Genomic DNA, 23,696 nt, shown 5'->3' with positions numbered 1-23,696 from the left:
AGCGTCGAGAGACGCGCATTTGCGGTTATTATTATTCATCCGCAAAGTTGTATTTAATCGAGGATTAAACGTCGTCGTCGTCGAGAAACGTCAACGAAGTATAAAGAAATCCGAACAGCAGTCTAGTTTTCAGTTCGGGGAACGTTTCCGCGAAATTTACCAGTCAAGTCGACCCAGACCAACGGAAAAAGCGACGAGGTATTCACGCACAGATCGGGTGACAAGCGATTGCAATGATTGAAACGATTTCAACCGATTTCAAATAAATTCAACGGTTTTCATGCGATTTTATGCGATTTCAAGTTATTTAACGTGGAGTGATTTTAACCGACGCAAGTGATTTCGAGCGATGTTAAAGTGGCTGGATTCCAAAATGGTTTGCAGCTCCAACAACTGAATATCTCCTCGGGAAAAAAGTCACCTTCGAAAACAAGTCTTCGTATTTCTCATATCAAACACACGCATCCTGAACATTGAATTCAAGTCACCCTTTGGACACTGATTTCCTTAGCGTTCCATTCATCGAGTAAGATGATTGCTTATACTCACTGTTCAGCTCAATGATGACCGTAGTTGTCGGTGGACTTGCCAGAGCTGTGTTAGTCGCTCTGCAGGCCAATCTGGCGTGGTGATGCCTCCTCGTAAGTCGTTCAAGGGTCACGCGATTGGTGGTCAAGGTCGAACTCTCACCTTTCGACCCATGGCTTTCTCGCACTTCGTACGAAGCGTCTATCATTTTTGATTCGAGATACCATGCAACGCTTGGTCGCGGTCTTCCTGCAACAAAAAATACACCCACACTCATGATTCAATCGTTCCCGGACCAAAGTACACTCGCAGAAAATTAAAAGAGACTCGATGTTTTATCCTCAACTCAATCCCGTTGAGTAGAAAGTATCGTTGAATATTAATTGGCATTAGGAATTGAAAATTACTGAACAAACTGGCATCGTAATATTTTGAGCTCATCTCTTCGTTAGGAGATAACAACGAGGGCAGGTACATGTATCAAGAGTCAGAATTCTTGGTACATCGTACGTACATGTAATTTATGCTCGTTATAAAAACGCAGCAATGGAACAAACACAACTCCAACTATGCATCTGGTTACGAATTTCCATTTTCCGACAACATCGAGCTGGTGGAAGAAAAATACTCTTCTAAAAATGACATCCCGACCCGTAATGTTCAGTATTTTCACAGCATATGTATCATTCGTCAGACTACTTTTTTCTCCTAACCAGGACAAAGAACGAATATCATCCTCCAAAGACCAACTGCCAAGTGGTTACATCTGCTAGCTACTCGCAGACGGCGAGTATTCAGAGAACTCTGACCTAGCGACAGGAATGGACTATATTTCATGTTGAAAACCTCGACGTGCCAACAGTTGCCACTTGAATAAAATCGTCACCTGAAAGGATCCCTTTACCCTTACGGTGGATTCCTGAAAGGGAACTGTTCTGCCTAACGTGAATTCGATGAGTTTCGATGAAATGAATTAACTACGAAGTGATTCGTTACACACTGAATGCAAGGTGCAGGGTTTTCACCCTCCGAGGTACCGTCTCAGCGTAAGAATTCACGCAACGTCTTGCCGTGGATTTATTAAATTGTTCATCCGTCCGTACACTGAGAGAAATTTTTATTTCCGGTTACCGCTCAGTTCTTGACTATTTTCATTTTCACCAAAATCGACAAATATCAATCTAGTTAGAAAATGAAAATTAGTTTTCTAGCAGTTACCAGAAACTACAGTATCCGTTACTATTCTTTCTCGTTACGATCACTGTTGCTGTATTTTCTTGCAACCGTTGGGAAAATTTAATGCTCGCGCAAGAATAAATTGACGTTGTAGCCTTGTTTAACTAAAAAAGTAGAATAAACCTCGCAAACTGATTTTGCGTTGCAATAGCCAAAAAAAGGATCGACAATAGCGCAAAATAGTTACGCGTACCTCATTTTTTCGTAATTTCAACAATGTTCAAACAGTTTTTTCAACGATACCTGTTTTACTCAATTTTTCTAGTTACCACGACGAATGAAACGTTTCTCAGTGTAATGCCGTTCGGATTTTCGTACAACATTCGGGTTTGGTTCCGCATTATGCGGTTCGTCCGTAGGATGCAGGCGGGATGAGTTGATCGTGGCATAATAGGTTGAACCGCCCATGGATACCTTGCATGGGAAAATGAGTGGACGAAGCGTCGAGCGTTATCTTCCGGCAAATTATATATTCTGTCTCCGGTGCATTACCACGGTCTGGTGATCACCTCGAATTCAAGCATCCTGCAGGAATGCTCTCTGATTGTCTCGTCCTGCCGCTGAGCGCACGAACCAACGAGTCCATTAATCGCGTACGGAATGAGAGAATCAGTTTCCACCGACTTGGACCACCGCATACCGAGTCGTATGAGAACTCGGGAAATTCCGGAAGCATATTTCAGCGATTAAATTTATACTCGAGTTTTACTTCGTTTATTTTTTTTTTTTTTTTTTATCATTGCGCAAAGGATTTTATTTCCAAAACCGAAGAGACGAAGGATACAAACTGTTCGAATTTGATATTTCATCGTCTGGATACGACATTGGTATGGTAATATACGAGATACCGGGAAAAGGGACTTCAAAGCCAAAGATGTGGAATTTAAAGCTTTATAACAAGAGGAAATGGATCATCGAATTCAATCTCTTAAAATCCTTCCACGATGCGATCTCCTCCTTCGTTGAGTAATGCCTGCTCTTCAGCTGTTCGCTTTGATCTCCGGCAATATCTTCGACTCTTCGACGAATTCCCGACATCGATTCATCCGAAGGCAGATAGATGGTATAATAGACGACAGGATGTGGAGAGTTGATTTTTCGCGAAATGAGATACGTTGACGTATTTGCTGGTCAGTAAGATAAAACGAGGCAGAAAATTCTGTACTGATCCGTGAGAAAAGCTCGATTCAAAAAACATCATAAGAAAATGAAACAAGCTCAGTGTCGATTAAGGGGTAACGCTACTTAAGAATTTTGGAAAATTTGATATTTTTTTACATTTGGCTTAAACATTATTTTCGGGTAAAACAAAAAAAAAATATCCTGCTGGTTCTATAATAAAAAGCTTTTCTATTTACTGTTTATTTTTTGGCCAAAAATAGATTCAATTTTTCAAACATTCGACATTTCTATAAAATTTTATGAAATAAAAAAAAAAAAAAAAAATATCCCTACGTAGTTCCACAGGCAAGAGTATGTAATTTATAAAATTTTTTAGTTTTTTGTGCCAGATTTTATACCTTACGAGAAATCCGTTTAAAAATAAAGCGATTTCGAAGATTGGCTCTGTCGCCGCAATTTTGCAAAAAAATGGTAATAAATTTTTCTTTTCCTCGTACTTCAATACGCGTTGAACAAACCGTCTGAAAATAAATCCTACTCCTTTTTCCATACTCCTAAAACAAATCGTCATCTTTGGGTCTTTTTTTTCGGCCGTTAGAGTTGCGTTAGCCCTTAAACTACCAGCAGAATCTGAGATGCGGGTGGTTCAGTTTCGAGCGTAGGTAAACATTATCGCGTGAACGTTGCTCATTAAAACAGCCAGAGTATTCCGAGTGTAATTAGGATGAACGACAAGGTAGAATTTGCTGCTGCAGCTGCATCGCGTTACGTTAGCGCAGCTTTCGGTCCTGTATGAACAGCAGGGATTCGTCAGTTTCGACGGCAGCCCGGAACGCGGTAACCGTCTGCTTTCCCGCCCCCTCGTTAATTACCACCTCAAAATGAGGACCTATCCATTCGCATGGATCCCATCTATCCGAATCTGAGCTGCAGCCAGTTTGAGGTGTCGTTGAAATTTCGACATCATCAGTGTCGAAACTTGTTGCTTTTACTCCCGAGTCGACAAAAAATTTTACTTTCTTTTACCTGCACTGAGAAAAATTTCATCTGTTACAGTAACTAGAAAAATTCGGTATGGAAGGTATCGTTGAAGAAACTGTTTGAATATTGTTGGATTTGCGAAAAACGAGGTACGCGTAACCATTTTGCGCTTGCGAGAAAATCTAGCAACAGTGATCGTAATGAGAAAGAATAGTAACGGATACTAGACTTTCCGGTAACGGCTGGAAAACTAATTTTCATTTTCTACCTGGAACTATATTTTTCGATTGTGGTAAAAAATGAAAATAATCAAGGACTAAGCGGTAACAGAAACTAAAAATTTCGCGAAGTGTGAAAAGCGGGACGAAAACCGCACATTATTCCCTTGTAACTTTTTTTCCTCTTGTGCGGGAAAAAAGCAGCATTTTTCTCTCGCATTTGCGGGAAATATGAGACCGCGGAAATAATCTCCGACTTTATGATAGCACAATTTATTGTTACTTCGTTAAGGTAGTCGGACAGTAATTTTGGAAAAGTTTAATTGACATGCGTTTTATGACCTTTTCTTTCCTGGACTTATATTTTAGTTTAAAGTTTCATCTCTTCATAAGTTATTCATCTGTAAAATATTTTAGCACTCTTGTTCTTTTCTTATTCTCGTATATAGGATAGGAATGCCGCATAATATCTCATGCTTCAAATTTCCTGGCATTCAACGAATCTCAAAAATATCCTAAGCTCAATGATTTCATTCAAATGTCGAATTTTTTCCGAATAATTTTTACAAGGATTTCGCAAGATTTTAGAATCATTCAAAAAAGGTAATCAACGAGTTTTGCTTAGACATCGACAAACTTTACAAGTCCAGTAAAGATTTGATTGATGCTGTAAAATTTTCACAATCTTGCTTTAAAGTTCTGTGGTATTTCACAAGATATTCAACAAATTTATTTTATTCGCATGTTTTCAAGAAGAACATCGTTCACAGTTCCTTTAGCTCGCCGATTTTAAACGGCTCCGTAACAATTTTCGGAGCAACAAATTTCAGAGTATTTCGCGCGATTTTACATATACACGATGGCTGACCCGGGTAGTTAATGAAACTTGATGAGATGAAATGAGATTAGGAGAGACTTTCATAGCACCCTCGGGATTTCACGGGACTCTTAACATATCGGTCGAAACCGGACTTGAAGGGCGATCGCACCCTCGAGTCTGACGCTAATTTGCATTCGGGGGTGGTGGAAGGTTGACCGGAAGAATGTAAGAAAGGCTTCTCGACCTACGGAGTATAATAATATATGATAAAGTTTTTCGGTGTCGTAGATCAATAATGGAGAAGCAAAATTCTCATTTTACAATGAAATTTTCTAAAATATAATCCGTAGAAGAATGGGACTAAAAACGATTGAAAATTGCTGAAGAATACTTGCATTGGCATGAATGAAATTGAAATTCAGAAAAAAGGAACAGTTAATCAGACTCCGATCATGTCCAGGGCAATCAACTAGAATTACATGCTCAAATGCACAAAAAAAAAATTAATAAAATTACTAATAGATTTTGCAAATCATTACCGGAAAAATTAAGTGACAAATACTTTTGTTTGTTTGGTTATTTCGGTACGATGATCAGCGTTGCCAATTTATCACACGAATATTTATTTATACGGAGAAACAATAATTCTTCATATTTATCATTTTAAAGAGTGATGTTTGACGGTATTGAAATTCAAAAAATATAGGAACGCATAATGCATTTAATATTTTTTACTTTATAATACTATAGACAATTTTGTAGAACCCTAAAACCGCATATTTCTGCTTTTCTTCGACTTTCACGACCGGTAAGTGTGCGAATTTTTGAGCCTAGAAAATCAACTCGCAGGTCTTTTTTTCAGAGAACTTAATGCCCTACAAGGATATGCTTTGAAATTTTTTTTAACTCGAACAGTTCAAAAGTTACATCATTTTTACCGAAAAAAAAAATTCCTTGCCCGTTGTTTAAATAGAACATTTCAAATGTCCAGCGACACCTTTTAATACTGATATAAAAATTTTACCAAACGGGAGAATTTTTTTCTCAATAAACAGGTCCTTTCAAGACCATAGATTCGACAGGTTAGTTTTGGGTAAAGTGCAAAATGCTCGTTCGAGTTTGTATACCGAAGCGAGACTTTGTCTCTTAGGTCTGAAGTTGAACGACGTTAATGGGTCCACGAATTTGTCTCGGGTTTGTTATACAACCTCTGACAATCCGGGCAACACAATGCACGTCGGAGTTTTAAACGCGTTTGCGAATTTGCAAATGCAGATGATGCGGCAAGGCAACCGGTGGAAATGACGCCTGGCATGCCTCTCCGCTTATTATACACATGCATGCATGTATGCTCGTGCCACGATGCAATTCGCAAAGCTTCGTTACGTACCCCGCGATGAAACACGCGCAAAACTTTACCACAGGATTCTCTGTAACGTTACGGAAAATTTCCACCTCGTCAGCATGAGGTAACGAAGTCAGTCGTCGCAGCTTCGCTTTGTTTTCCTGACAAGAATCGTTACGATTTTAGTCGTGATTTAACCAACGCTTAACGCAGTTACGCGAAATTAATGAAAACACGCTGGCCCTCGACACGTTTCAATTATACAATATAATTGAACACTTTAAATTGCATTTTTCTCTAAATTTATAGATTCGATTATTTTTTTTTATTTTTTTTTCAAATAGTTAGATCGATTATTCAACAGAGTGGTAAAATATTTGACGCTCATAAAAAAAAAGTACTCGATCATTCGCGAAGGATAAAAACTCGACTTGAAGTATTATCATCATCATCATCATCATCATCATCATCATCGCGCAATCGTTACTCTGCATTTATGAAAGAAAACGAAAATTTGAAATAAACTTAAACACTTGGAATAATATTAGAAAAGGATAATCAGTTATTACACCATACAATAATATATTCATATTGTTTTTAACTTTTTGAATACTACGCACAATGATCAAAGAAAAAAAAAATGTGCATTCCGTTCGTAATGAGTCCGTTTAATTAACTTGTAAGTTTAATTACGCTCCCGTGTGAGTCATTGCTGAATTTTTAACACGACAATTCAATATGAACTCAATCGTGAATCATTAACGTCAGAAAATTATCTCGAACCAAACCTTGAAGAATAGTTAATGCGTTTTCAAAAGGTTTGAGAGAAAAATGAGAAAAGTTTTCAACGACTTCTTGTTGTTCAATTAGTTCCGTGTTTTTTTTTTTTTGTTTTTTTTTTTACTCCATCGATCGACATTTACGCCTGATGAAAATATTATGCGAAACCATTGGACATCACTTGACAAAACGATGTAATCATTTTGTAATGTTTCAAACGTTTATAAAACGTTGGAAAACTGTACAAATTTCAATTAGTACTGAAAATGTCAGGTAATATTGAAAGACTTTGAATAACTTTACGTGCCTACGGATGAATGACTTCAACGTAACTTGAATCGAGTTTGCAGATTCAAAAATTGTTATGAACTGTTGCCTAAGATCAACAATAATTTCTGACGATCTTCAAGAGTTTACTTAATTTCGTAATCTGTTGTACAAAGGTACGCTATAATCTGATGTATTATTTGTAATCTTTTGTGTTCTTTGAACTCTTCAGTATTCGCTCAAATCTTCGATATATTCTTTGTTATCTTTTCTGTAATCTCTTTACAATCATATGTGATATTTTTAATCCCCAGTAATCTTTGTAATATTTGCAATGCGTGTAATTTTCATTTATTTATTTTTTTTTGCAATCTCCGTAACCGTTTGTAGTCTTTGCAATTTTTTATAATCCTTGAAATCTCTGTAATCGTTTGTAATCTGTGTAATTCTCGCAACAACTGACAATCTTTACAATCTTTGCAAACTTTCTATAATCCCTGTAATCATTGTAATCAATTTATGACCATCGTAATTGTAATCAGCGTACGTCTATGCATAGCGAATAATCTCTCAACGATCTTGAATTATTTAGAAGGAAAAATGTAAGTGTAATCGAATAATTTAACCCAACTCGAATGAATTTCCATACAGAATGACTCGATGATATTTCCTTTATGATAAAACCTCGATCAACTTGACGGATGACTTCGGTTAGGAATAAAAACGTGGCATAATCGTAAAAATTCGTGTTGCTTCTATTCTGTTGCTCGAATATCGACGAGAGAACATTTTTTTAAAATTCTTTTTCTTCTTTTTCATTCATCCCGTCTCTCCGGAAAATACTGACACGAATGTCACTCGCTGCACCGCACAGCGACCATAAGAGCACTCTTTGTTATTAGTTACGGCAACTGACGCGTGAATACGAAGGTTAAAAATATGAAATTATTGTACGAGTAAATTGATCGAGTGTGACGGATTCCTTAGCTCTCACATAAATGGCTTTTGAAAATACCAGCCTGGGCTTCGCCCCGATTATTTTCATCCCTCTGAGCCAGGAGCATCGAAACATCTATCGAAACGCTCTGCCACCTCCCACATCCCGGCAGCTGGCATTTCCACTAATGGCGCCTCGGGCATAATTACCCGCTTGAGTAATTAGTGGCAATACTCCGTGACTCTGTGATGCCTGAAATCCTTCGCTTCAAGGTTCTCGGAATAATCTCCAAGCCGTTTTATAAATTAATTTACCAATTCGTACATCCTTTTTTCACACCACTAATCGTCTATCACTCGGTATGGATTTTTTTTAAATCCAAGTTCATACTTATGTTCAAAAGTTTTTTTCGTCTCTTTGTACATTCAAATGTTTTCATTTTCTTTAAAGAAAAAACTCCTACAAATGGGTATGATTTTAGATTTTCCAAGCAGTAACACCCCCTTCCCTTTTAATTTGGATAGGGATTTATTCTCCAAGGACGAAAATTCCTGATAAGAGGGGAAGAAGAAAAAAAAAAAACGCTTCCTTACCTCCGTGAACTTCGCAGACCAGAGTCAGATTAGCGCCCTCCGCGTAAGCCTCGAGTAGCTTGCTCATGTCACGTCTCTTCGCATCGTAGATTATCGGCTTCGACGGTGGAACTGAAACAAAAAGAAAAAAAATAAAATGATATCCGTATTTATATAGTGATTTTCGAAAACAGGATCGAAGTGCAATCATGATTGAAAATAATTCTACACCCTCCAGTGATGAAAGCCAGATTCGTGAATCGTCGATATAAAATTAGATTGTCTCAAAAAAAAAAAAAAAAAAATCACAAGTGTCTTCTTCACCTGAATTAGAATTACAAAAAAACATTCACACATCGCCGAGCTTTCGTGATTCCAAATAAGTCATCGGAATTCGAGAAGCTGAAACTTCCACGACTATTTTCGTGACACTGAATTCGCATTGCGGACAGTTTCTCTTTAAATGTACAAGTATAAAAATGAAAAGCACCGCGACGATTCGTGACAGCGGGCAAAAACTTTCCTTCCGGAAATCTTGGGGTACTTTTCCTAGTGAAAACGCTGCACTCCGCGATTTTGAATCGCAAATAGTTTGCCTCACAACGTCCACGAGCGTTCGATCTATCCAAGTATTGGCTCCCTGGAGGAATTCCAAACGTTATAGAATGCACGGAAATATCTGCAGGGCGAATGGATAGGATGCCACTTCCCACCTACGTGATTCTCGACATGCTTCTTGCTCCCCTGAACAACGAGCTGCAAAAGAATATCTCCAAGAGTTTTCCGTCAGGATTGTGGTTCGGAAAACTGTGACTTGTAATATCCGCATAGATTGAATCCCGTGACCAGTTTAAAACTGTACAATATTCAAAAGATGAATATTTCCGTTGGTCAGAAATTCAAGTCAAGGCTTTTTAAATTTCACTAAATTTTTTAAAAACATTTTTTCCAATATTCAATCACAGATCTGTACTAAAAACTTGAACTACCAAAAATATCACACGTGTTTTGAATTTCGCGAATAATCAAGGACGTGATTTCCTTTTGCTTTCGCTAAGCTTGTCTTTTTTCTCTCTCTATTTTCCGGTGAAGAAATTACGCAACGGATGAATGCAAACTTTGCCACGTGGATTTATTTATTTCTTATCTACTCACAATGATGTTTTAAATTGAAAATATCGACTGATCCAAAAAAAAAAAAATGGTTCGATCTTTTTGTAAAAAATCAAAAACACATACAACGTGTTGCTTTTTTTTCGTCAAACGATAGCTACACGTGTGTAAACTAAATTGTTCTTGGCTTTTTGTTGCAGGATTAATGAGAAGACTCAAATCATGCACAGCGTCAACTGGGGATCATCGCACGTCGAGGGGGGTGGAAAGCGTATTTTTGGAAGGATGATGGAAAATGATTTTTAATCTATTTCCGAATAGATGAGAAATGAATGAATGCCACATGCCAAATTTCGCATTGATCCGTTGTATAGTTTTTTCACGAAGAAAATAAGAAAAAAGTGACTAATTCAACCAAGAAAAAAAAGTTGATCTCTCCCTTAAGCCGGCATTTGTTTGTTTATTTTTTTTTTTATCAGATATAATTTTTCGAAAATCGAAAAAAAGTCGAGGTAATAACGAGATTTCGAGATAATGTTTGATCAAATTTCAACTTGGTATACAAGAATTTTGAAACATTCACAGACGTGATTAAATCGTGGAAAAATCAGGTTTTCAATTTTCTCTCGGTAGGAAAATCAGCGAACATTTTTCTCCTCCTTTTCGAATCACTTGGCATGGTTTTACCCGAGCGGAATCAATTCCCTGCCAAAGCGATACTACGACGAAAACTGCAGCACTTTGCTAGTAGCAGCTAACAGTGGAGGATAACCGAGGAATCCTCAGGGGGTAAAAGGGTGGTAGGATATTTTTGATCTTGTTTTCTCGGAGGAATCCGGCGGGGTTTGGGAGTCAGGACCGAGCCAACTTCGGATTGCCAGCATGTTTATGAGACTCTGCGTGATACACCGGACGCGACACAGCGGTCCGACAGTCCGGGGAATCTATTTTTCTATTGCTCTGGGTCAGAGCACTATGACTGAATGAAAGGATTCCGCATTTCTTCTCCTCGCTCTCTTCACCATCCTTGAATTGTTTCGGAGCATCGTATTTTCCCCTCTCTCTGTGCGTGTTTATCAAGTTTTCGAACCGCAAAACCCATATCCTTGAATTCATATCTGTGACGAGAAAACCTAGTTTTATCTTCATCGACTGAAATTGATCCAGTAGTCGTTAAAAACAAAAGAAAAAAATTGCTTTGTTTCTATCCCACCGCTGCCACGGATGAAACGTTTCCGGCAACCGAATTGAATTATACCCAGCTTAGTTCACCGCTCAAGGTATAATTTAAGCCAAAGCTTAAATCTGATAAGGGTAACAGTATTTCAATCAATTATATTGAGCTTAATCGCGGTGTCCAATATCGCCTAGTTTGTTCAATAAATTGACATTGAAGATTATGATATGATGGAAGTGTAATATGTTCCGTGCGCTGGAATCAGGCTCAGTGTTAATTTCAAGTTTGACTCGAGGAGTTTGTTGTAACGGATGAGAAATTACGTAGGTCTGGAAAAATGTATTTCACTTCAGCTGCGTGGGATGTTTTTGGTAAATATTACGTTCACAATTGTGCTGAATCCAAAAATCACTTCCATTTCCTTCCATCTCGTGAATTATTTTTTCAAAATACAAGGTGTTTGCATAAAAAACAAGTAACAATAACGAAAAGAACCACCATTTCATAACAATGAACCAAACGATGTTTCTTATAAAATTAAACAAACAATCGCTTCATGAAATGTACTTAACATTCTTTTCTGTGCTCATTCTTTCCGCTTTCCATTTTCTGTTTCTCTGTTTGTATTTGTTTTCAAGTCTCACTCTAATACATACTAAACGTTAGTTTCACTCTGAATGAAACTACGAACACGAGTTCAAGAAAAAAAACCTACTTGATATAATTTTTAGGGTAGTTTCCCCGGTTGTAGTGACTAAAAATCTGTAAGAAACGATGTAAAAAAAAAAGATCCGTGCAGTTTTTTTGGTTGCAGATCTGTGTTATCAAAGTATGAAATTTCACAGCACATCCAGGATATCATTTCCCGTAACGTAACGTTTTCTCTTGTTTCGAGTAATTAAAATTCCAGTTGCGATGTTGCTGGCTGGTGTTCGGTGTATAAAGGAGAACGGTTCGCAGTTGAAAACATATTGCTAATAGGATCCAGCCTCCTATATTACCAGAGAATAATGTTGTCAGGCTACGGCATCTCGTTAAGTCAAGTTAAGGAAAACCACGATTAGTGGTTGATTAGATTTATTTCCTTTAGCCCGCGTATCTGGCAAGGTTTGAACGTGTAAACGGCTCGCTAACAGTTTCCTAGCCTGATTCATGTCGGAGTTTCCCTCTCTTTTGTTAAAGTGTTTTAATCTGTTCCCATTAATTAAGTGTAAAAGCCAACAGGTATTGTTATTTCAGCAGTAAATATGACTACTAAGAGAATTGACCAGTTATTATTATAACCACCAAAGTAATCTCGAATCAAGCATATATAGTGTAGTAAAAAATCCCAGACTATTCTTCGCGTTCCCGAATTTTTCGATAAAAAATTTTTTACTCATACTTTTATGTATACTCAATACGGTACCGAATGGTTATTAAATTTTATCACACGGCCATTGTTGTCGGTATTAATTGTTACGGAAATAACTGTGAGATGACAACCGATCGATACGGTCCGAAAGTACCAATCGAATTTACTTACCATCCGAAACATGTTGAGCTAACTTCAACTAAAGTGCGCTCATCTTCGCCGAGTTTGCATAAATCAAGCGTTGATGCTGTTCGGTCCAAGTTATACGATTACTCGAAAGTTTGAAAGCTCTAACTTCACCCAAAATCTATTAAATTTCATCTCTGGCTTACCGTCTTTACGTAAAAATATGTACAAATTGTGGGTAGATGAAATCAGTTTTTTTTTTCTCAATTTTTACCATTCGTGATTTCGATCAGTTGTAAAAAAAAAAAAAATGTTTCACCCACAAATTCGCAAAGAGTCATATTTATCGACTAGTGATATTCGGAAAAGTCGCGTTTGGAATTTTTTTTCTCGACACGGAAGAAGAAAAGTCACTCGGCGTAGAAAATCTGATTAATAGCTGCTTCGTTTTGAATTTTATATCCCTGTTTCCAATTATTTACCCCCAGCAAAAAATCTTAGTCAGATAAATAAACTATTGTTCAATGTACGATGTATATGTATACAAAGTTGTTACGGTGATATTTTCTCATTTTCTATTGTTCCGCTAAAAGTTGTATCAGAATCGCATGGAGTTATGAAGAAAGTTGTTTGAAAATTTCATCAAGACATAAATTCTCCAAAGCGATTGCAGTACGTATATTTTCTTCATTTAACAATTTCTCTCTGGAAATCATACCAGGAACTTTCTAATGTTAAACAAAAGTACTCTACTTTTCTATCCGACTTACCGCGTTGCAGAAAGCCTTTGAAATATTGCATCTTGTGAGCTAATTAAGCTCTCTTGTTATTATACCCGGGTTGCATCCGATGTGGAATTTCATATTCCCTCGAGAAACATTTTCATTCTGTTTTAGTTGCTACATTATTTTGTAGTCAAGTTGAAGACCCGCTGATTTATACTTCCGAGATATCGTAACCCCGGAAACGTTGAATAGAAGCATTCATTCCGTCCTAGCAGGAGAATTAAAATCAATTCTCGGGATTCCTGGGAAGGATCTAAAAAGGACATTCGAACAATTTCACCAAATTTTGCGGGAAAACGATTCCTCAGAGAAAATTGTTAACCCCTCTTGGACTTGAAATCGTCGCCCCGAGTGACCCAAGGACTACTCGGAGCTTTTCTCGGCCTGGCAGGATCACTTCCAGGCAACGGCCTGATCCGTCCTGAGGAGAAGAGCATCCTCGCGGAAGATCCAGTGACAAATGCTTCTGTGCTACTGGCCGCCCTATCTCCCTGACACAAGAGCACCAGGGTGATTCACCCGCAGTCCCTTTGCCGCCCCGAGGATTTTCTTAGGGAGGAAAGACGCTCATGCGGGTGAAACGGCGCCTCTGCTTCCGCGAAATTGGAAAGGGAATATAGTATTTTCGGTATAATTTCCTTCAAATCCTCGCTCGATAAAGTATTTTTCACTATCTTTTCTTTCAAATTCTCGGTCAATAAAGTCTTTTTTAGTATATTTTCGTTCAAATTCTCGGTCAATCAAGTATTCTTCAGTATATTTTCGTTCAAATCCTCAGTCGATGAAGTCCTCGTCTTCGGGAATAATAATTACAGCCTTTGTAGGAGTCATCCCAGTCAATAGGGACTAAAAAGGGCCTTTGCCCCACAAAAGGTGGGGTAGAGATGATTTTGATTTATGTTATTCAGTTTCAGGGCCCGATAAAAAATCCAAATTTTTGACTTTGGGGGGAGGGGGGGATCCACCATCTTGTATTAAAGGTACAAAAAAATGTATTTTCTCAAAATAAGTCCACAACGGTTGATTCTACGATAAACGTGTCTGGTAGAAATTTAAAGAAGGGCGGCTTTCCACGTTTTCTTCTTCAAACAACACTTTTTTTGTAGGCCTAACGTGTAAAGAGTTACAGTGGTGAAAACGTCAACATTTTTCCGAAAAATCGTCCCAATTGAGCTGATCATGGTTAATTTTTTAACAGTTATAATAATAATAACAACAACAATATATAACTAATTATTATCTATCATAATTTTTTCTACCGATAACTGATTTTAGTTTCTGCAGTTATAGAATCGATGATAGCAATTTGTAATTTAACGAAACGTCAAGGCTTGATAAGATTGCGTCTAGTTATCCTTTTTATGAAAATATTGCTCTTGAATTCGTTCAACGCTTTCAACTCAGAGAGGAATCGAGATTCGATTTGATGGTATGTTATTTTCAACAGACAATTTAAATACTCGATATCGTTTTCCGGATATGGTCTCTTCGTAGCCGTGGGATCGTATCCCACCGCTGCCACCAGTGTTACATTCACGATACACAATTTAAATCCTCCGGCGATTTTTTTCCAAGGTATAACCACACCCGCGGGTCTTTGAATGCAAGTTTGATTGTATTTTTAATCAATTGGGATTCGTATTTTTCAACATTCATCCTGTATAGTTTCCGTATTTTTTTGTAACGAACCGATCCACTTTTTGTGCTATATTTTATTTCGTTCAGCCAATTTTACTACTTTTTCCCGGTTCAGTAACCGAATCTTTTCACTCGTCAAAGTTTCCTAAAATTTCCCTCAATCGCAAAGCAATTTAAACCCCTTTAAAAATTATGGATATAATTTTCTCCGACGTTTCATCTCAAAATCTAATTCCGCATACAGTTTGGTTGAATTCTGGGTTCAGCTTATTGTTATTACAATAATTACCAGTAATATGACTTTTGTTTAAAGTGCGGAAAAATTTCGTAGAAAAGGAGAAAGAAATTGGTAGAAAAAAAAAAATTCTACGCCTTCTAAAAGTGAAAAATAACGGAGAATTTTAATTTTTTTTTAATAATTAGTAAATGTGACGCTTTTACCGAACGATGCGGGATTCACGGGTATGAATTATAATCGGCATAGGGAATCGCTGAGCAAAGGAATAAGGAATCGATTGGAGGGAATACAGTTTCAAATGGAGAAACTTTGGCAATAAATCTGTCCGCACGTTTGAGCGCTGTGGCACATAACGAAAATTTTATATAGATATAGAGTTTCAGAGGAACCTCATTCAACCTCGTAAATAGTTTTATGAAGCAATAATTACGCCCGTGACAAAAACTTTTCCCAAAGTTTTCGCGTGAATAAATCTCCCGTATAATATCGCCGTATGTAACATATATACTTGTACTCGGCGTTATAGGGGAAAATTATAGAAACACTTGTGCTTTTCCCCATGAGACCCAAGAATTGTAAAGTTTAAACGATGTAGGTATCTACAAAACTGGCGACAGTAAATTTTCGACGAATTAAACAACAAAGCTAAAAAGAAGTTCGGAGTATTCAAGTGGGGTGAAATACAGCTCACAAGGGAAACGGCAAAATGGTATCCGGAGAAATTGCAAAAGCTACGAATGATAACGTTTCTCAACAAGGGAAAACACAGATCTTTTTGAAATTAATAGTATTCGCGAACCTTTTCTTCTCAAGTGTTGACATTTCTTACTTTGTTAGGAATGTAATGGCTAAACATTCTCACGATAAACCAAAAGTGAGTATCTTTGACAATATTGAATACTTTGTGATAATAGAGATAACTGAAAAAAAATCAACCGCAATGAAGGCGATAAGTAAATTAAGTTTGAATAATAATAATGACAAAAAGTTGATAAAGTGTTGACACAAAATATTGTTTCACCAATTTTCAAGTAATGTTTTCTTTTGTCATGTGAAATAAATTCGTTGATTTTTCTGAATGCAAATGAATTTTAAAAGAATTTTTTCATTATTTTGAAACTTGTGTTTTCGAAAATTTGTAAAGGCTGTATTTACGAAAATGTATCCAAATTTCACAATTTTTCCCCAATATTCAAAATTTAAAAGTTTTGAAACAATGAAAAAATTTATTAAAAATTCACGTGTATTCAGAAAAATCAACAAATTCATTTCACATGGCAAAAGAAAACGTCCCCTGAAAATTTGTTGAACAATGTCTTGTATCAACAATTTATTGATAAATTTTTACCATTATTATTAATAATATTTGATTTTCTCATCGCCTTTGTTGCATATGATTGTTTTCCTTTCTTTCTCTTATGACAAATTGTTAAATATCGTCCATGAGATTCATTTCCGATTGAGATGGTACATCCTTAACGACCGTCAAATATCCCATAATAAATTTTTGGTGATAGCTTCATGCTGCAGGATTCAAGATAATATTTCCCGAAAAATTCCCGACCTCAGTTTTCTTTTTCCATGTTTGTTTTTCCCTGTGGGAACGGAACGAAGTTCGATTTCGTCAACGGTAGGAGAAGTTTAATTGAAAATAAATATGAAGGAAGGTGAGAACCTACATTGTGGACGAAGGTGGGGTGAAAATGGTCTGGTTTGCTGTTTCGAAAATATGTATCAGCTGTTTACATTGCTGAGTGAAAAATAATTCGTTTCAGATCGTAAATTCGAGGAACGGCAGACAGGCAAGTATATACGTATACATGATGTATGGCTCTGCGATTTTCCAACGTTGTGAAATCTACAACGCGAAAGATATTACACGCGATGTGACCTGGAAATTAATTTGATGAAGTGTGTGGTCAAATTTACTTTATACTTCCCTTAATTCAAAACAAACGTTGTTTCATCATCCCTTCGGTATGGCCAACTCCGTAACTCGGATAAAAATAATTGAACTTTCGTGTCATCCCGTAGGTTCGAGAGAGAGAGAAAGAGAGATAGAGAGAGAGAGAGACAAAAAAGAGAGAGAGAGAGAGACTTATCGTCGCCACCGCGAAAATTCGCAGAAAAGTTTATATCGTTATGAAAATTGGCCAAATTTAATAAAAGTTAGAAAAACTCAAATGGTGTTGATTCGTTTCAAGCTCCAGAAAACAAAACTCGAGTTTGCTGAAAAATCTCTTCAATGACGATAAGAAAGAAAAAAAAAGAAAATAAAAAAAAGTTCAACACCCATGAATTCAAAAACGCAAAAGTCCGTTTCCGTCGATCCGTCATGTTCGTAAATTAATTTTGTTACATCTTATGACTGTTTGATTTTAGTTATACCGAGATATAGTAAGGATAAAATTGAAAACGGACTTTAAGCTCCGAGTGCCAGGTGCAGCGGTGCAACATTCTACCAAGATGGCGAGTTTTCTCGCCCATAAGAAGCGAGTGTGATGGTTATACTCGGCGAATGTCTGAAATGGTTGTTATCTGTGTAACGCATTTTCAGTTTATATCTGGACGTAAAGGGACATAAAAAATATACGCAAAGGCGCGGGTTTGTTTCACGACTTTTTTACCAGACTTAAGAAGCCGATAACTTCTAAACTACCGAAGATAACCGGGCACTTGTGAAGTGAAAAATGGAAAAAAAATAAAAAAAAAACGCACGCACACATCTTGTTTGTTTTCCATAAAGCTGTAACTGTACTTCCCTTCCAGCGCTGAAAGTATTCATCGACGTGTAATCGGCAAAATCTTGATCGGTTTTCGTTTGGTTTATTGGCTTGTTTATAAAATTTAATTTTAATTAGTTTCGTGCACGAGTTGAATTGTGCTTGCTTGTTCAATTCGATTATATTTTGGTTCAATTTTTCAATTTTATCAGTAGAATCCAGTAAATTTTGAAATATATTGAATAACACGACTTTTTACATTGATGTTTATGGAAAATCATCAAAGCACGTATGTTTTTTTTATGTATTTCTATTTTGAGAATAGAAGACACATTGCTCTTTACACGATTATTATCATCTACGGTTGAAAAAAAATTCTACCTTAAACTTTTCAGTCAAGTTTTGAGTGTGTTTTGGAGTATTTCCTCAAACATTTTCCAAAATTGTGGTCATTTTCGGTTTTAGAAAGAAAGGAAGAAAAAAAAAAAGAATAATTCGTTCGTCCTTGTGTGGTAAAGTTTAATCACTAATTCAAATGATTTTCTGAATAATATTTCAAAACTGACGTCATTTTTGGTTTCAGAAGTAAAGGACACACCGTGTCCTTCGCAAAAACATCGATCTGCGAACAAAGCAGCCTTTTTCGCCCATGTCCATCATTTCGTTAAATTTCTGTTGGGTCATTTTTTCAAAATATGTTTAAAAACTGACGTCAACTGAGAGAACGATCACGTCGAAATGGGGGATTTGGGTTCTGCACGTCGGAAAGGCCGGAGGACAACGCGTTGCGTAACGCCTGAGCTATAGTAATTGTCCTAGACGTAGCGGGTCAATTCACGCGGTTGAATACGCATGTTACGTCCGAAGGCCGGTTGGTTAGGTAGGTACCTACAATACCTCCACCTCCCCCTGCCTAGGGCGAGGGGACGATAGCCAAGGAGTAATGGAATATCCCCGAAATTTAGCCCCAAGGAACCAGAGCCGGGCATTGGGAATGTCCGCTTTCCTATCTGCGGTGGCAGAAGCCTTCGAAATGGTCGAGAAATGGGACAGAAATGGGGATAGTCGGGTTTAATGCTGGTTTACGTTCGGGACGCGTACCGCCGCAGCCTTCTTACTGAGGTGAAATAATCGACTCAAGATTCGGCCCTTCGGCGATTCGCCAAAGATGGCGAAAGGTCCTTCCGACTGGTTCTGCCTCGAAATCGCGCCATTACGGTGCTCGGAAAGAACTGCCAGTTTCAAAGCCTCTCGTAGTTTGGTAAAGTTTCGATCTTGAACGGCCATATTAGTGAGAAATTCCGAGAATTAGAAACCTTTCTTTACTTTTTTAGTTAAACAAGGCTTTAACGTGAATTTATTCTTTCGCGTTAGCATTAAATTTTCGCAACGGTTGCAAGAAAATCTAGCAACAGTGATCGTAATGAGAAAGAATAGTAACGGATACTAGTCTTTCCGGTAACAGCTAAAAAACCAATTTTCATTTTCTACCTAGAACTATTTTCTTCGATTGTGGTAAGAAATGAAAATAGTTAAGGACTGAGCGGTAATCGGAAATAAAAATTTCTCTCAGTGCATGTCGATCTCTCCGATTTGATTTCTTTTGTAATACGTTGCAGTAGACTAAATATTAAGCGACACGTTTTTTTTTTTTTTTTTATCTGCCATCAAACAGTTTAAGAGGGTGAAACCACCCTCCAAAGTAACGAATATCAACGAGCGGCTTGTCAGTTTCGCCCACAAGAAAATAATATTTTTCAAACCAATCCAACTAAGTTTTCTCATAACGAGAAATGAAAAATGCAATTTTTTCAATTGAGAGAAAAAAAAAAATGAAACTGCCAAATCACCCAGTGATATGCCTTACTTTCGAGGGTGGTATCACCCTTCTCAAATGTTTAATGGCAGATAAAAAAAAATAAAATAAAAATACCTTGTCGCTTAGTTTTTAGTCTATCATAATATATCACAATAGAAATCAAATCGGAAAGATCGATACTTGGGATACCTTCCATGTTAGTTGAAAAATCACTCGAGCTTTTGAAACGTCGTCAGACGATCTTTAAGAAAATGCACTTATTTTTGAGATCATTCAATTTTCGTCTATTTTTATGATGAGTGTATAAAAAAAATTCATTCTCAATGCACGAAATAATCCTTTCATAACTTGTCCCGGGATTGAAATATGGACTGCGAATGTCGGGTTATGATTGAAACCGAGACACAGATGACATTTGACGAATGGACGTGAGAGAAAAAAGTGTGCCTCTTCTAATTTCGAGACACTGGAAACAAAGTGGTACCGGATAACTGGCACGACTAGATTTACAGTGGCTATCCATTTCCACCGTTCCAGGAGCAATGGGACAGTGATTGATACACCTTGAGTACAAGAAAGAGAAAGAGAGAGAGAGAGAAAATTCAGAGAAAAAAATATCGCGGGCATATTTGTTATAAATATACACACACACACAAACGCGCGCATGCATACACAGTTATTGGGAGACACTTTTAGACAATATATACCCATGTGCAGAACAATATCTCAACGGAAAACTGTTCTATTCTCGTATATTTTCTTGCAGAGTCCCCGAGAATCTTATTGCCTGTACGGTTTTCCTTTTCTTCTCTCTTTTCTGTCACTCTTTTCACAACGACGACGTCAGACGCTGAGGTCACATTGGACGTCACCTAAAGTCAGACGTGCAGCTCGGAGGATTGATGTTAATAAAATAAGCAAGTCTCGGTGCGTTTAAAAAAAAAATTGGCCAACACCTTTCGTTCACTATTTCATGGGTTTGTAATTAACGGAGTGAAAAGTTGCAAATGGATTCAGCGATCATACGCGGTTTTGAATAAATGTCACCAGTCAGTCAGTCAGTTTCCAAGTGGACTTTGATACGTCGCGAATAATCACTGACGTTAAACAAGAATCCGTAATATTAATATCGTTGTGTCATGAAGTTAATCAAACGCGTCACAGTTGAAGTCGTAGCGAAATATTTCATCGCTTTGAGAATATGACGACTCGTTTGAAGGCTGTTACGAAATCGTTCGAAGCCAACGATTAACGTACCATGAAAATCCATCGATTCTGGACGAACAATTGACAATATCATTTGAAAATCCTGATTTAACGATGTCGTGGAGACCTCCTGATTTCTGACAATTATCCAATCTCTAGCGATAAGAAATCCTCCGAAATTATTCCTTCGAATACAATAAATTCTGAGAACGAATACCGGGTGAAAAATGAACTAAAGCGAGGCTGTGACTGTGTTCCTGGATCCCTAATACGCGATAGATAAATGTGATCCTTCGCTGCCAAGCAAACAGAATGGTCATTCATTAGCGACAAAGGAAGGGAGGATTTCTTGCGGTGACTGCAATCAAAACATTAAAGCCGCACTCCTTTCTTTTCATTTTCCTTTCACCTCATCTCGGCGTCCTGTTTTTCCCTCTTTCTTCCTTTGTATAGGCTTGATTTTCCGCGCGAGTCAACGATTCCGGACGAGACGTTTCCACAGTCCTCGTTTTAAGCCATCCAATCCTCCGCATTTCTCCCTTTCTTTATTTCCCAGAGTGTATAGGCATTGTCGATCATCGCGTGCGTGAGCTGTTTTTTTTTCTTTCTTTCTTTCTTTCTTTTTTTCTTTTCTCCTCTTTATCCCGCAGAAAGTAAGCAAACTGGAATAAGTCGTACCGGGTTCGCAGATCGGCCGAGTATCCGGACGTTATATATCAACCGGTACATCAACTCCCACCCGCTTATCTCTCACTTACTCACGATCAATAATAGTAGCCGGTGATAAGAAGGATCAGGAAACCAAGCTGAGGAAAGAGCTTCTCTTTCCAACCTTCTTTCAAACATTTCTCGCAATGAGAGAAATTTTTATTTCCGTTTACCGCTCAGTTCTTGACTATTTTGATTGTCTTTTTTCACCACAATCGAAAAATACAGTTGTAGGTAGAAGATGAAAATTAGTTTTCTAGCTGTTACCGGAAAGTCTAGTATCCGTTGCTATTCTTTCTCATTACGATCACTGTTGCTAGATTTTCATCCAACTGTTGCGAAAATTTAATGCTTGCGCAATAATAAATTGACGTTAAAGCCTTGTTTAACCGAAAAAGTAGAGTAAACCTCACAAACTGATTTTGCGTGGCAATTACCAAAAAAGGTTCGACGATAGCGCAAAATATTTAAGCGTACCTCGTTTTTCGAAATTCCAACAATATCCAAACAGTTTTTTTTAACGATGCCTGTTTTACTCAATTTTTCTAGTTACTCTCTAACAAATGAAATTTTTCTCACAAAATTCACACAGTTAGATACCAATGTAATAATTTTTCCTTTGAAAAGTCTCAATTTCACAAGTAAACAGATGCCTGTGACTGTAAAGTTGAATGGTTAGTGGATTCTTCCCAGACATTAAAAGGTTGAAAGTCATTGAAAATACGCCCAAAAGATATCTGATGTGAAATTTTCTGACGTGAGTCCGAAAGAGATCTTTGGGTTAACTTTTTGGCATCACGAAACGAGACGTCAGATATTTTTCATACATCTGTGGATAATGAATGAGTGATGGATCGACCCTTACCAATTGCTGATCGACGTATCCGTAGGTATATCACACGTAAAGGGTGAGTAGAAGGTATGGAAGCCTTTAGAAATTTAGTCGGTTCGGTGAAAACAAAACCACACAAAAAAAAAGAAATCGAAAAAAATATAAAAAATGCCCATGGTTAAATTTTGGTTAATTTTTAACAGTAAATGGTAACGTGTTGATTTGACCTTGAACCTTACCTTCCAGGGGTCACCATACTTTTTTAACTCTGTATATTATAGCACAGTGATATGGATTTTAGGAACGAGCAATTAATGATGGCAATTTTCAGTTATAACGAGGATTCAAAAATCGGGTACGACGAATTGACGGCACATTTGAAAAGAGAGAAATATACGAAGAAGACAGCGAGGTAGAAAAGTCAGACGGCGGAGGTCAAAGGTGATATTTTCTATGTTGAACACGTCAGAGATACAATTCTGTCTCGTCGTGAAAACGGCTGAAAGTCGTCTGAGTCCCGACGCTTTTAACACCCGAAGCCAGCCATTCTGCAGAAGCATCCTTGCATCCCGATGACCACGTAGTCCTGCAGGAATAGCTTGGAACCATAACGCGTTGACGACACTCTCTTTTGGTACACGTACGTGTTTACGGCCGGTTTTTCACCCTCAAAGTATCCGGCGAGCTTATAAGTTATATATCGAGATCTTCGTCCTGCCGTACCGAGTGAAAAAACTGGTGTGAGTTACACAAGATTCGTCACGAATATCGAATATCGTCGGGGAGCAGTTTTTTCCACCGAATCCATGGAAGTGGATTTCTCAGCCGTTCCTTTGTTCCGTTGAAGACGGTTTTTATAAACGTTTCAGATCGCTGTTTTAGATTTTATGAGAAAACTGCTTGTAAAAACTTGTACGAGTATTTGACGTCTACGCCTCTTGGCTTCTGGAAAAGCTTATATACGAGTGAACGAGTCCAAGGTGAAAATATTATCGGAGACGACGGGGCATGTCGGTTACAATTGAAGACACTCGCCTCAACGTCTTCCATTATGGATGTTCTCGGTGCAAGCATCTTATAGATACCAAACTAATAAGATGTGACCCACTTTTTTTTTTGAAAATTTTTTTATTTCTATTTCTCGTCATCTTTATCAATTTTTTATTCGAAG

General features: G+C 37.5%; 1 protein-coding gene across 5 annotated transcripts in view; it reads right to left on the bottom strand.

Annotated features, from left to right (window-relative positions):
- LOC124186163 (hemicentin-2-like) overlaps nucleotides 1-23,696 on the bottom strand; it is a 160,167-nt gene that overhangs the window by 69,533 nt on the left and 66,938 nt on the right. For all 5 annotated transcript variants that reach the window (XM_046577611.1, XM_046577612.1, XM_046577613.1 and 2 more), the window contains 2 exons: nucleotides 8,828-8,938; nucleotides 550-777 (listed from right to left, as the gene is read on the bottom strand). In XM_046577611.1, coding sequence (XP_046433567.1) covers nucleotides 550-777; nucleotides 8,828-8,938 — 339 coding nt within the window. The remainder of the gene's footprint in view (nucleotides 1-549; nucleotides 778-8,827; nucleotides 8,939-23,696) is intronic.

The sequence above is a fragment of the Neodiprion fabricii genome, chromosome 7, assembly GCF_021155785.1.
Source record: "Neodiprion fabricii isolate iyNeoFabr1 chromosome 7, iyNeoFabr1.1, whole genome shotgun sequence".
Taxonomy (NCBI): Eukaryota; Metazoa; Arthropoda; class Insecta; order Hymenoptera; family Diprionidae; genus Neodiprion; species Neodiprion fabricii.
This window is presented reverse-complemented; position numbering and strand designations above follow the sequence as displayed.